General features: G+C 38.7%; 1 protein-coding gene and 1 pseudogene across 5 annotated transcripts; both read right to left on the minus strand.

The window, feature by feature from the left end:
* Positions 1 to 1003: 1003 nt before the first annotated feature.
* On the minus strand, positions 1004 to 6296 carry LOC148934375 (MAP3K epsilon protein kinase 1-like). The gene is made up of 8 exons (XM_089069557.1): positions 6278 to 6296; positions 5013 to 5102; positions 4462 to 4851; positions 3334 to 3654; positions 3205 to 3249; positions 2447 to 2626; positions 2262 to 2345; positions 1004 to 1168 (listed from the first exon to the last, which is right to left on the minus strand). The coding sequence occupies exons 3-8, from the start codon at positions 4837 to 4839 to the stop codon at positions 1145 to 1147; spliced, it is 1032 nt and encodes a 343-aa protein (XP_088925683.1). The 5' UTR covers positions 4840 to 4851; positions 5013 to 5102; positions 6278 to 6296; the 3' UTR covers positions 1004 to 1144.
* A 1391-nt stretch (positions 6297 to 7687) lies between these two features.
* On the minus strand, positions 7688 to 14449 carry LOC125222757 (leucine--tRNA ligase, cytoplasmic pseudogene; annotated as a pseudogene). 4 transcript variants are annotated; one of them, XR_016137520.1, is made up of 3 exons: positions 14138 to 14449; positions 10530 to 13825; positions 7688 to 7819 (listed from the first exon to the last, which is right to left on the minus strand). The product of XR_016137520.1 is annotated as a leucine--tRNA ligase, cytoplasmic pseudogene, transcript variant X1 (transcript). The 4 variants fall into 4 exon arrangements; XR_016137525.1 differs by lacking the exon at positions 7688 to 7819 and adding an exon at positions 8692 to 8710; XR_016137527.1 differs by lacking the exon at positions 7688 to 7819 and adding an exon at positions 9969 to 10195.
* Positions 14450 to 14980: the final 531 nt, after the last annotated feature.

Consider the following 14980-nt stretch of genomic DNA (forward strand, 5'->3'; position numbering starts at 1 on the left):
TAGTTAAATATTTTCTCCCCTTTATAACATGATTTTTGAAGCATGAATAAATGATACTCCCTCCGTCCCAGATAATTCGACCAGTATTACATTTTAGGCCGTCCCACATAATTTATCCCACTTCACTTTGATCATTTTTGTTAGTGGACCACATATTCCACTAACTCATTCCTACTCACATTTTATTATAAAACTAATACTTTAAAAGTAGGACCCACATCCCACCAACTTTTTCAACACACTTTCCATTAGATTTCTTAAAACCCGTGTCGGATCAAAGTGTCCCAAATTAACTGGGACGGAGGGAGTATTAGGTCAGACAATTTTTTGACACGATACGATAATCCAAAATGAAATTAATCGGTATGGATCAAGTCTTATAGGGTTTGTGTCTTTATCTTATAAAACTTGAGTTTAATGTTATTCAGGTTGTCACATAATGAGCAAGTTAAGTAGGTTCATTTGAGAATATATACTTCGTCCACAAACTCAAAAGGGGTTGAATGTTCTCTTGCTGACTACCAGTGTGAGCAGCTGATCCATTTGTTGCAACATCCATGGATTTTGGAGCCTTATCCATGAATATTCTTCCAGTTGCTACATTAGCTCCTCTTTGCTGCTTTAGGTCACCTTCAGCTCTCGAAGGCTCATTCTTCCACCTGTCTACACTTTCCCTGTCTCTAGTTGGATGGTGATCCTTTACTGCCGAATTGGATAATCTGTCCAAAGACCAGGATCTGCGACTCTTGAACCACCCAATGCCTCTACATTAGAAACACTGGATCGAGGCCTATCAGCATCTGAAGCAATAAATCTCAATTCAGGAGAGTGTGATGCAGATGCATGCGAAGGTTCTAACATTCCAGTTTGTGAAATATGATCTCCAGGCTTGACTTTAAGGTGATCAGGCAGGTCATTCCCATAAAATGCAGAACTGTTGGAATCCAGAGCATCAGATCTTGGTCGTGAACTTAAACCATATGGAGCAAACCCACCACCAGAAGCTATAGAAGCTAGACGGGTTGCCTCATTCAAACTATAAAGGGTATTAATAAGTCTGAGTAGTATCCCATTCTTAGCAGCTATACGACAAAAATCATTTCTGGATGTTGACTTTTGTAGCTTAAAAACTTGCCACATGCCATCAATAGCCATATGAACCATTTCCCTGGAATTGAGGTAACAAAAGTAATTAGCATATCAATAGGTAAACCAAGACGAGTACCACTTTCACAATAAGATAATGACTCAAAAATATGGACGAGTTCCAAAGATAATTTACTAAATGGCTATAGTACCCCATAGCTAGTCTAGATGAAATACTAAATGTCTTTTACACAATCCAAAGCTATTTTTTAATAGGAAACACTATATTCTATCAGAAAAGAGATGAGTTATTAAAAGAGATGAGTAATCCCCAAAGAAGTGATGGTTAGGATCCAAACCCAATTTATGGCTGCATATCAAACAAACAAACACACACAGAAAATCCTTGATATTTTCCAATATAATTAACTATATCAAAAAAATATAACAAATTATATCAGTAAATTAACCCAAAACAGGACCATTTTTGGACCAATAGGTACCAAATGTAATTCATGGGATCAACATTTGGACTAATATAGGACCAAGTTTAATATATAGATTGACACATTAGAAGTTTTTTAAGGTGCAAACTGCCAAGACTAATTTAGAGGGTGTCAAATATCACTTAAAGTAAAAGCTCTATAACAGACTTTATTTAAGTGATTCTCCTCTCTTTAGAAGGGGACCAATCAAGTTACAAGTTGGAAGAAATTTTGTGATCAAGATATCAATCATCATCATTACAATTTGATAAAGAGGAGATCATTTATGGTCTAAAACTCTCATCCATAGTATGCCATCACCCACCAGATATCAAGTGATTTCTATAAATACCATAACCAGTCCTAAGTAGATAACTTGACAAAAATAATGGCTAGTGTCGGAATCCTAATATAATCAGAATACTAACGAGTTATCCTAAGTAACTCAAAAGTATACAGTCACAGAGTGAAGCCAGCGTACATGGATAACCATCAAGAAATGAGTTGGTATTTAACTTTAAATCAGAAGTTTGTAACAAAATATAATGTTTTATGCACCTTTATTGACCTTCATCACAGTTTAAGTGAACCTAAACACTACATATTCTTCAGATTACATTGTTTAACATCTTCAAACTTTGACCCACACAAACCAAAAGAGAGAAGTAAATAAATTTGCAGAGCACTTACAAGACCCACAAGACAAGCATTCTCCTGAAATTCAGTATTATCTTTAATTATTTGATTCAGAACTTGTAGAACTGAGCATATGACCTGAAATGAAAGAAACTGATCAGCCACACAAGAAAGTACAAAAGCACATGCATATAAAGCAACAAGGTAACGGACTAACGAACTTCATGCAAGTTACATACGCGAGTTCTCGGAACCTCAAGCAGTTCCATTAGAGGGAGCAAACCATGATGTGTAATGAAAACAATCTTCTGCTCTGGTCGCTGATGAAAGAAAGTGGTCAACTTCTGACAAGAAGATACTATCACATCTTCTGGTTCATCAGGCCTCAACAAGGACACCAATTTGCTGAACTCAACAGCCTGTGCAAGAGAAACGACATAAGAGGTAAGAAATTGCATCTATTTCTGCAAGAGAAGAACAGAATCACAACAAAAATTGAAAAACATATGAAATTTGGCCACAGCACAAGTAGGATCAGGATACAAAAAACTAATTCCGTATCTAACCAGTAGATCATTGAGATAACCCATATTAATTTCTCAAGAGATACATTATGCATATGGTCCAAGAAGCAGTAAAGGAGTTTTAACACTGGTGAAAGCATCCATCAAAACTCTTTTATCAAACCCATAGATAATAGCAGCCTTAATATCAGTATAGCGACCTATTATGTCAATATATTTAAGCACAATAATGACAGAAAAATAGGAACACAAAACATAGACAGGAGAAAAGTTTATCAAGTGAAAACTGGTGCTCAAACCAAGTCTCTCTCCCTTATTAAAGTAATCGTTAAGCCACTGTGAAGCAGTACCCATCAACAAATAATCAGGACAACCTTGTAGCAAGTTTTAACACAATGTTGACATTTAACTTGGATAAGAAGAGAACATACAGAACACACAATGAAAGCAATTGAGCAGGAGAATAAATGTACCTGAAGGTGAAAAAGATTTTCTGGAGGCAATTTCTCTTCAAATACCTGACAAGCATGTTAAGCATAAGATAAAGGCCTTGGGGGAATTTAGATAATAACGTAAATTCCATTTTATATAGTCAATCCTACCAGAGTATCAATATCAATTACATCTTCCTTTAAAACGCCCATCATTAAGCGAAGGAGGTCGCCACTAGCCTGAACAGATTCATTCTCCATTTGTTTCTGTGCAATTGTAGCCCTTAACTTTGTTGCCAAGTCATTCTTTCCACCATCAGATACTACATTTCCTTGAATTACATTTGAAGATGATGCAGAGGTAGAGGCTTCAGCTACCCGGTCCTCCAAATTATCCAAGGGATGAAACAAATCCTCCAAAGAAGCATCACCTGGGGAGTCACTGAATTTACTAAGTTCATTGCTTCCTGAAGTCATTGGTTCCTTCACGGCCTGCACAGGTGGGAACCAGAATAAATTAGAGCCATTATATCAGTAGAAATACTATATTTAGAACATAAATTCCTAAAGCATCGGTAAATTGGCATTACTGACAAAATTATAACACTATTAAGGGGAATGAAGAAGCAAACAATTGATTCAAACAGCACGACTAGGAAAAACTAAATTAACAGGAAAGAATACAAGAATGTATCACGTTTTAGCACAACCAATATTCTTTATGTCTTCACTCAGTCTGCCATGAGCATGCTGCATAACCAAATAACCATACACCCATTCAACAATTACAGATTCAAGGTGTTACAATTTATTGAATACCGCATTTCTGCTTACAGATTCAAGGTGTTACAATTTATTGAATACCGCATTTCTGCTTACAGATTCAAGGTGTTACAAGCTATTCATAACCCATTTCTGCTACTTTCTCTAATATAGTATGTAACTGTACTCCGACCCAGAAGAATATTCATTTTTAAGTTGCTGTGGCTAAAGAAATAAGCGGTCTTAAATTATCAGACACTCAATCACTCCATACCAAGCAGACAAATAAAACAGTGTTCAGTCTCACGTGCTGCACATAAGTAATTTACTGGGCACTCAAAAGAGAAGCAAATACAATGACCTCTGAATCTTCAAATTTACAACTATAAATATGAGAGTACTGAAAGCTTAGAAATTTACAAAAAATTCCACCCACAACTATCCCAATTCCACATAACCCTGCGCCAAGAAATCACTTCCAGCAAAAAAAATATGCTTAATCAATAGGCGCAAAGGATCTGAATTGGTCAAATTTACCTTCCTTGGGCTAGATTCTTGGTTCTTTTGACCAAAATTAAACTTCCCATGAATGATACCAACTGCACTTCCTTTTTTTTCAACTTTTTTGGCCACGACAGTTTTCTTTGTAGACTCTGCAGCTTCGACCTCACCATTTATCAGCACTTCACCCTGCTGATTTAGGTTAGGTCTCTGGTCTTCAATCTCTGAGTCATGACTACCCAAAAGTTTGCTCGAGCTGGTCTCGATGGGTGATTTCTCATGGATAACAAATGTGGGAACTTGATCTGAAATAGTATCTTCATCAAGGTTGTTTGTTCTTTCCTCAGTAAGATTAGTTTTTGAGCTATCGTCCTCGTAAGACTTGCTGACAAGTGAAGTCTCCGAGGATGACATCTCTGTTTTATCCTGAAAGCAAAAACAGGATTTTAATATAAAAATATCGGTTAAAGCATCATCTTCAGAACAAGCAAAACTAGGCAAATAGGACAAAGTACTCAGGGTCAGAGGTTCAACTAATAAGAGGACAAATCAAGCCACATAACATGAAAACTTCAAACAATAATTACTTTACTTTCTCAGCGGAAGAGGCTTCAATATTATGCCCTTGTTCACTGCTACTTATACTAGCACCCCCAGCACCAACTTCATCAATGTTCCTGCACAGATTTCACCATTTATGCTTAAAATCTGCATCCTTTCAATTTCGACAGTCAAAATATCTATGACAGATTGAACAGAAGGAAAATAAGAACATGGAAAAGAAGGCATTTCTATACGTCAGTAAAGAACACCAACGTAAAGAAATGATGTGCTTCAACTGATCCACAAACTCATAGGTACATGCAGAGGAAGTAAGAGTGTAAGAGACAAGATTTCTCCCAAGTCCCAAGCACTATAGTGTACCCCCTTGGTCCGCGATATAAAGTCCCATTTTGTCATTTTGGTACGTCCGCTAAAAATCCCCTTTTAGTTTTTAATTTCGGGTAAGTGGACCCCACACTCCACTAAATTTCACATTCACATTCCATTATAAAACTAATACTCCCTCCGTCCCAATTAAGTTAAGTCAAAACTTTTGGGCACGGATATTAAGAAATTGTGTTGAAAAGTAGGAGAGAGAAACAAAATAGGAAAGATAAAGAGAGAGTAGCGTAGGTGATGGAATAAAGAAAGAGTGATTGGATGTTTTGTTTTTAGTCAAAACCCGCACAAGCGGGACTAAATATCGCGGACGAACGGAGTAGAATCTAAGTCCATAGATACAACAATTGACAATAGTTTCGTGCATTAGAAAATCAGGTCAATCCAATAAACCAAAACATCTCCCAACAAACTATATATACTAAGGTCATAATATGAACTATAAGGCCCTTAAGGCCAACTTTCCGAGATTGTAGATCATGTGAAGCATTACAATAGAAGAGAATCTTTTCATACAGAGCAAAACAGTTTAAAATTCACCATAGCATATAGTATTTCCCATACAGTGTTACACTTGATAGACATAGCATGGTGATAAGCCAACCAGGGGATAGCTTAAACACACATCAACAGCATTCTAGAAAATATTCTGAACATCAAAACTTAATAACCAAATTCATGGGAATCAATTATTACTGAAGCCTCAAGACAACAAATATCCATAAAACTTCAAGTTGATAGACTAAATTCCAAGGGTGACTCTAATGGAAGCAAGCATGCATTACCTATTGCATTTTCGTTGAGTAAACTCAATGAAAAAAGGAGAGGACCTTTTTTTGAGTTTTCCTAAGTCAAAAAATTATCATATTGGTGCTTATCCTCAGGGACAAAGAGAGAACTAATACACTACCTCAAGGTTCCACTATGGCGAAGAGTATTTTGTAGAGCACGCCTTGAGTTTTTAATCCAAGGGTGTGAAAGTAATGTTTTTGCATCTGGCCTCTGTCCAGCATCCTGATATGCAAAATTAAATGTCAGTCACTCTAATGGCACTAACATGTAGTTGTACCCTCCATATTAACTTCTCTTTCCTGCTAACAAAGCCATCAAAATCCGAAAACACTTCTTGAATTAATCATAATTGTGGCAAAATCCAGTATACCCCCCCCCCCTCTCCCAACAGTCCACACACACACGCACAATTTCTGAGACAAGTGGAGTGAAAAAGTATAATGCAAAAAAGATGTGATCTAGGCCTTTAAGAGCGGCTTCTTCACGTGGAGACACAATAATCTGTCTCTCCAGAGATCAATATAATCTTCAAAAGACAAATACCTTGCATATGATTAGCTCAATATACTCAACAAAGACTCTCGTTAGCTATTTCATATTTACTTCACACCAGGTATGTTTTGATGGAATCATGAAGACAGCAGATATATTAAAGTTTTAAACAAGAAAAAATATATGTGGAAGTGCAGTAAAGTGATTAACACAAAAAAAGTTTTCTAATTCAAGATGGTAAGAACTTCCCCGCAAGTAAACAATCAGATAATGTCAAGGAAGGCCATATTACATATAGGGTTATTTGCCTGTAAATACATGAACTTTCACAATTTTTTGATTTTTCCCCCAAACTTTATTTTTTGAATATAAATGCATGAACTTTAGAGTTTTCTAGTTTTTCCCCAAATTGAAAAATCAAAGCTGATGTGGCAAATTAAGGCTTATGTGGCATTTGTAATTTCCAGCTGACCTTTTTAAAGCATTGACGCAGGAAATCCGTAATAGCTGGAGATAGACTATCTGGAATAGGAGGATTTTCATCCTGAAACAATAAATGAAGTGCCGGCTTGAGTAAAGCAACAGTAACAGAGCAGATAAATGAGTCCATGTAAACAGTTTTCAACAGTACTATTATAATTTGCACTTTAGGGTTACTGTAAGTTAGGATGGGAAGGAGAATAGATAAATCATAAAATACTCCCTCCGTCCCGCTTAAGATGAAACGTTTTCCTTTTTAGTTTGTCCCAACTAAGATGACACATTTCCTTTTTTGGTAACTTTCTCTCTCCAATTAATACACTCAACCATTTTTTCTCACTCCTATTAAAATATTCATCTTTCTTTATCTCTCTACTTTAATACTTACACCCACCTCTCTCTCCAATTAAACACTTTAACCAATAATTCCTAAAATCCTGTGCCGGCTAAGGAATGTGTCATCTTAGCCGGGACGGAGGGAGTAACTATGAACTGACCAGAAACCATGAACTTCAACTCAAAAGAAACTGGTAAGAACTTCTGCTACCTAACCTACCTGTACAATCCTAAAGAGGGTGGGCATTGGCTGCAGATCAAAGTATGGTGGAACACATGTAAGAAGTTCAATTACAGTACAGCCTACACTCCAAATGTCAGATGCAGCACAAACTCCCGACATTTCAATGACCTGAAATTGGAAAAGAAGACAAAAAATGTTCTTTATCATGCATCGACTTCCAGAAACTGTGAAAATTTGCATAAAACATATACTACTTGTTTACAAAAAAACCAGAAAGACAGTAAGCATATGAAGGTATATATAGCAAATACAAACAAGAAATAACACCAAACAGAAAAGATTGAAAACATTCATAAATTGCGGAGCTCACATCGTATTTTCACACATTTGTTCTTTTCCTAAATTAAGATGGGCTAAACCACAATTCTACAGATTTAATTCAGAAGCTTCCACAAGTGAGCACTGTGATGCAAATCATGTTCACCAGAGGAGGTCGAAGGCACAGGATGCCCTCACCTAGGACCGGACTTTCCTGAGTCTCTTAAATTATTTCTGATTTAGACTTTATTATTGTTTGTCTAGTTGGTTTTCGTCCTACAGGCTCCAAGCGAGGGTTCTGTCTAGCAAATAAAAGAGGTTACTCCGTTGCAGAGAACCGGTCTATGATTTTCTTTGATCAGAACAGAGTGCTTGGTGCTTGGGTAGAAAAGGGTTCTCTTCTGAGTTCATTATTCTGCTTGTTAGTCTTATTATTAATCATCATTCTTCAAAGATTTGAGCCATTACAGTTGGTTCTCTTTATCTCTAAAATACTGTTCATCCAACTCATCAGGAACGGAAGAAATTAACGGATATGTCATCAAATCGGTAATCAGTTAAGAAAACAGTAGTTTCCGTCACAGCAATTGCAATTCCATCAATTTGTATTCATTAACATTGTAAAAATACAATCGATTTGACAACAGAGCAGTTCTAACCTTCCACTAGTATTCATAAAGACATCGCCGGCGGCGCGTGTTGGATACTGCTGGAAGCGAAAGAATATTCTTCATTCTACAGCTAATAGGCCCGGAACGCCCATCACCACAAAATACATGATTTCCACAAGATGTCATGATAACTTATAATACTAACTGAAGGAGTTGTCGAGTACTGAAGCATCCCAATGGAAACTACTGTAACAATAATGATATACAGAAAGATGGAAAGAATAAAATCTTAACCGAAATAAAATCAAATGCTTTTGTATCCTCTCTTTTTGACCCATTCATCAATGAAGTTGGAGGCTGGGTAGCTATGCCGGGATTAAAAATATCTGGAAGGGGCGCCGCATTCCCTCCTACAGTTCCAGGGGAATTAATAGTAGTACTGGATTGTAGATTCCCTAGTTGATGTAAGTTGGACATTGCAGCTAGAAACTGCTGTTGAGCAAAGTGACTGACTCCCCATGGCACTATAGTTCATCGGCTGAGAAGCAAATGCGGGATTGAACCCAAAACCAGAAGGGATATTATATGCCATAGCACCCATGGGGAACATGGCATTTACATTCAACTCAGAAGCTTGCAAAGGGAATGCATTATTTAAAGCAACATTAGGACTTTTATTATCTGCACTGGAAACCGAACCCAAAATGTTGCTACCAATGTCATCACTACTTGCATTTTTCTTTGCAGAGGAATCATTTCCATTCACGGGCATACCATCCATCAAGTTGGTAGCATATTCACTAGAAGTTCCTTGCTCCATGAAGACCTCGGAATTAGAATTTAAAAGGTTGAACGGTTCGGATTCATTTTTATGAGCTGCAATACGGGCCTCTGAGGCTCCTGAAAACTATACCATTTGATCTATCCTTCTATCAGTGTAAGAAAATAGATCATCAAGTGATTTTAGTTTCCCACGAACCGATTGGACTTATTACTACCCGTTTGAGCACTCTATTCAGACATCGAGTCAGGGGAAATGAGATTTTCGTTAAAAAGGAGGTTGAAGAAATAGGCGCGAGGAAGAAGAAGACGCGTATAAGTAAAGGAGAGAGAATTGAAGGGCCCACCACAACCAATTTATGCTAAAGAAAGTAAAATAACAATATATAGAGATTTGGTATTAAACGTGGGTGATATGATGAAATAAAAGGGAGAATTTTATGAAAATTAACTTGACACATTACCATCGCCCATATGGCATATAATCCCTCGGCTATCATCTCTCCGTCCACATAAAATAGCTACGTATGTGGACGGCACAAGTTTTAATATGCAATTGATAAAGAAAGTAAGATGGAGAGCAAAAGTATGTAAAGTAAGAGAGGGGGTGAAAAAGTGGATTAAGTATAAAAATGAGAAAACGTAGGTAAAGTATGAGATACTCATTATAAACTTCACTTTTAAAATGAGGCTATTTTTTTGGAAATTATAAAGTGAGACTAATTTTTTTTAGTAGGACTGCTAATCTACTGACTTAACTCCTCTAAATCATTCTGTTATAATCTCTTCATTTCCAGCCGTTGATCATCTTCCACTGATCATGGTCGTCCATCATCTACCAAATTTTCAACTAAATTACTGAACACATGAACAAGATAGAGCACAAATCGTATCATGATAGATATCATGGTAATTGTTCTACCTAGCCAAAGCATGATAGTCCTCTTGCTAATACATATTCTAAACTGTGTGTGATTGTATGATTGTATCACAAAGCAAGTATTCACAATGTTACAAAACTTCAGCATTGAAATGAAAAGTGAGAGAGAAAAAAGGAAAATAAAATAAAATAAAGCAACAAAAGTTAACATGTCATACAAAATCGATTGTCAAGAAACACAAACAGAATGTTGAAAATAAAAAACAATGCTACAAAAACATATAGTCACCTCTTTTCTACTCCTCGCTCAAGAAGACTGAGGTAGGGACTCCTGGTGATGGCGGGTTGGATTTCAAAACAGCCGCATGGCTCCCAGCACGAGTAACGGCATCAGCATCCGCTGCAGACAAGACCTCTACGCGCTCAAGCCCCAACTGCCGCTGAATCAGTTCAAGATTCTCCCTCAGAACCTCAATCTCGCCAAAGGGTAGCTTCAGATCCAACGCATGGACACCAACAGCCTTCACTTCATCCTTCTTGAACCTCAAGAACGGCATACAGAGCTTCTGTATTTGCTTGAAATTGCCCGACTGGCCAACTTCACTCTTCTGAAGCTCAGCAAGGATCTCTTGGTCCGGTGCAAAGGTGCCGGTTGCAGCATCATATTTCCTCTGGAGTATGTTCAAGCACTCCTCCTTCCATCCGTCATACTGCTCGTTTACAAATAGCAAGCAGACTGTGGGCTTATTCTGGACAGCCGGCGCGCTAGCTTTACCCTTCTTTGAACCAGAAGCCTGCTTCTGCATAAGCTTCCTCATGGAGACAATGGAATCCTGCAAATATTTGTTGGCTTTCTTTAGGGTGAGATCAGGTGCATCGGCCTTAGGCCACCCAGCTTTCACCACATATCCATCCTTCTTCAGAAGCTCCTTCCAGACATATTCAGCATAATGTGGGCAAATTGGGGTGATAAGGCGTGTCTGGACATCCATAAATCGCCATAATAAGTCACGATTCATTCCTCCTGCCCCACAAGAAAGCCTATACTCATCCCTTGCTGCCTGAAGATCGTAGAAGCCAGTCTTCAGAGCTTCCCGGAACAAGCACTCATTGTAGTTCTTATCCGTCACCTGGGCTGCTATGTTTATCTCATTAGCAAAGACATGATCAGCATACACAGCAGGCGGGCCACTTCTCAGAGATGACTCTGCAGCAATGACTTCCTCCATCCACGCAATCTCTTTTGTCAGACGCAGAATTGCAGCATTTGCTGTCTCAAAAACAAAATTAGCATCATCCATTCCATCACCTGCATCTGCAAGTGAAAATCTTGTGGCATCAGCTGAAAACTCTTCAATAGCTTCACGAACTGTCCTGAAGTTCCCAGTCGACTTTGACATTTTCTCAGCATTCAACATAATGTGGCCATTGCATCTGAACCCCTTAGGCCAATGATGTTTGGGCATGATTGCAGCGTGATTATAAATACAGAAGGTCAAGTGATTCTGAATCAGATCCTTCCCTGAAACTCTAAGATCAAAAGGATACCAATACTCGAATTCTTGCTTCATCTTATTAAGAAGTGCTGAAGAAAGATCTGAGGATTTAGGATAGGGACCGCTAAGAAACACGAAATCCCATACCTCATCAGTCAGCTGCTCTGGCTTCACTAAAGACCGGTTGCGTCCATACATATCGCCTCCCTGCAAAATATGAGCTACTGTGTAATATGCCATGTAAAGAGTTGAATCGGACAGAGACTCCACCAAGAAGTCCTCATCCCAAGGGATACGAGTTCCAAGGCCAAAGTTTCGTGAGCAAGCCCACTGAGTCAGCCAGCTCAAGGTGTGCTCAAAGGCATGGCGTGCCTCCTCTGAGTATAGATTCATCCCAGCCAAGCATTCCTCTGCAGCCTTCTTCCATTCTTCTTCTCCATATGTGATGTACCACTGATCAGTCAAGGCAACAACGCACTCATCCCCGGATCTTGACATGACTTTCTTTTCAGGCTCGCTGTAGACCACAGCTTGACCCAGCTCTAGAAGCTTTGCCCTAATCAAACTTTTAGCCTCCTGAACTTTCATTCCAGCATACTCTCCAGCAATCATGGTTCCCTCATAGAAACCTCCCTTGTAGATTATTTTCTTGGCCTCGTCGAGCTTCTCCCTCTCGTTCTGGCTTTTGATCTTTTTCTCAATGCATATCTTCTCAGCAGACTTGTCACCAAAATCAGGATGGTGGATAATGGGTATGATCTCAAAAGGCACAACCCACTCATCCTTCACGCCATATTTGGCTCTGAATGCCGGTTTTGCTTTCAAATCATGAAGAGCCATGTAATCGTCAGGAGAATCACTTGGAACACTGGTGACAATTCCGGTACCCTTGTCCGTAAGCACTGATAACATGGGTAGAGTGTATATAACATCATTATAAGCTAACGGGGATCTCAGAGGCAAGCCGATAAGATCCTGGCCAGTCAACTCGACCAAGGAAGTAGGTTCCTCAGGAACACGAGACAGCTTCTGGTAAGCTAAATTCAGAGCTGCTCTCTTTGTCAAAATAAACACATCAGTGTCATTAATCTCATAGGCCCCATACTTTCCATCTGGCAACACCCAACAATTTGTTTGCCCGTACATCGTCTCTGGTCTCAAAGTTGCAGCTGCAAGGTACACCTTCTTGCCCTCCAGAACACTCATCTTAGGTGGAAAAGGTGAAACAACCTCCATCTTTACGAGAGTATACTCCTGCGGGATAACACCTTCCCCAGAAGCTCGATCGTGATCAGCACAGGGCTGACCATCCCTTGGTGAATATATAGTATATCTCAAGTCCTTCACAATCTTACCCCTTTCTTTCAACTTCCTCATCTGCCACCTAACAAAAGAATCAAAATACGGATTTATATTCGTAGTGATAAATGTCCGCCTCCAATCACATCCCAACCCAAAAGCCTTCAAATCATCTATAGCCAGAGGGGGGAAAAAGGTCAGCCAATGATATGCGTCTGTGAACTTGGCTATCTCCTCATCAGTCAGACCATAGCTCTGCATAATCTCCCATTGGTACTTCACAATACCAGTCTTAGCAACAGTCTTTGATTTCTTACCCTTAAACTTACCACCTGCTTGATTTTGCCCTCCTTCATTCTCACCCTCGGGCTTTGCCTCTGGCACAGCAATTTCGTCATCTTTGACGACTGGAAACGCAGGCGGGTATCCGAACATCTCAATCTCCCTTTTGAGCTTATCGGCAGAAGCCTTAATCGGCATCCCAGTACAATGGAAAGCAAACGGCAACAGCACATTTGCACCCCTCAATCTATGATAGGCTGCAGCAAATTCAAGCTTCGATAGGGAAAACACATGCCCCAAATGGAGATGCCCATTCATGTAAGGGAATGGAAAGTTGCCATAGAACTTCTCCCCAGCTTTGGGTGGGGAGTCCTTTGCATCAGCACGAAACACATCACCCTCGGACCACCATTTCTGGACCTGTGACTCGATCTCCAACAGACGGTCCCTTCGAGCAAAGCTTTTTCCAGTTTCATCCGCCATATCCTTTCCGGCTACCACACAAAAACTGCAATTCAAGGCCGTAATGAGAAACTCAACCCAAGATATTTAATCTGATTAACGAAATTGCAAAGACCAAATACTAATCATCTCAGCGGAAATAGACAAGGGCAGCAAATTTCACATGTAAATACTAACAAACCAATACATAACACCCCCAAACATGATAAGATCAAGTCAAACCAGCAACAAATTTACACCGATTTTACAGTTTAACAACCAAAATCGACACACTACGATTAGAATTGCAAAATTTAACTCAATTTCGATCGAAACATAAAAATCAACACCGCAGTATTGTAAAGAAAAGAAGACAAACCTCGACTTTCTAGGAATGAAGTGTGAGATTGGAAAATAAACAGAAAAGAGGGATTTGGAGGGACGAAGAGCAACTCGTATCAAATGAGACGCCACTGCTGGATTGACGGCTGAAGGCAGCGGCAGCTTTGAGTTTAGGGTTTTGGAAGCTGTGAATCGAAATAATTCTATGATTGAGTGAGAATAATACAATTAATTGGTGATATATTCTGGAATCTGTTATATTTTGCGCCACTGCTGTGGATTGCTGGGATTGACGGCTGAAGGCAGCGGCAGCTTTGAGTTTAGGGTTTTGGAAGCTGTGAATCGAAATAATTCTATTATTGAGTGATAGAATATATTCTGGAATTTGTTATATTTTGCATTGTCATAAATTAAGTGCTAGTACTTCCTTGATGAAAAAAAAAATAAGGAAATTTACCATTTTAGGATATCTAATGAAATATCTCTTTTTTTTATAACTTCATTATCTTTCTATCTTTCTAATAAGGTGTACTCTATTCTCCACTACAATACAATAATTACATTTTCTTTCCATCTCTTACTTTATCAATTATGTATTAATTTCTGTGTCATCTTAAATGTCCATATTTTTATGGGACAAAGGGAGTACATCAATTGCATATCAATTAAACATGTTGAGCGTGAATCGAGTTAAAATGTGCACGCTTTCATCAAGTAACAGGGGTGAGCATTTGAGTTTCGGTTCGGTTTTTTGCCAAAATCGAACCAAACCCGAAAAACCGAATTTAGTTCAAAATCCAAACCGAATTGAACCGAAAAATCGAAAAAATTGAAAAACTGAAAAAAATAGTACTACCTCCGTCCCCCAAATTTTGACATA

Source organism: Salvia hispanica, chromosome 1, assembly GCF_029641045.1.
Source record: "Salvia hispanica isolate PSC_SH4W2 chromosome 1, Shi_PSC_v1, whole genome shotgun sequence".
Taxonomy (NCBI): domain Eukaryota; kingdom Viridiplantae; phylum Streptophyta; class Magnoliopsida; order Lamiales; family Lamiaceae; genus Salvia; species Salvia hispanica.

Coding starts and splice junctions, on each gene's coding strand:
- LOC148934375 (XM_089069557.1), bottom strand. CDS start 4,839: ATGTCATCCTCGGAGACTTCACTTGTCAGCAAGTCTTACGAGGACGAT. Junction 3,655..4,461: donor AAGAATCTAGCCCAAGGAAG/GTAAATTTGACC, acceptor CCACCTGTGCAG/GCCGTGAAGGAACCAATGAC. Junction 3,250..3,333: donor TAATTGATATTGATACTCTG/GTAGGATTGACT, acceptor CATGCTTGTCAG/GTATTTGAAGAGAAATTGCC.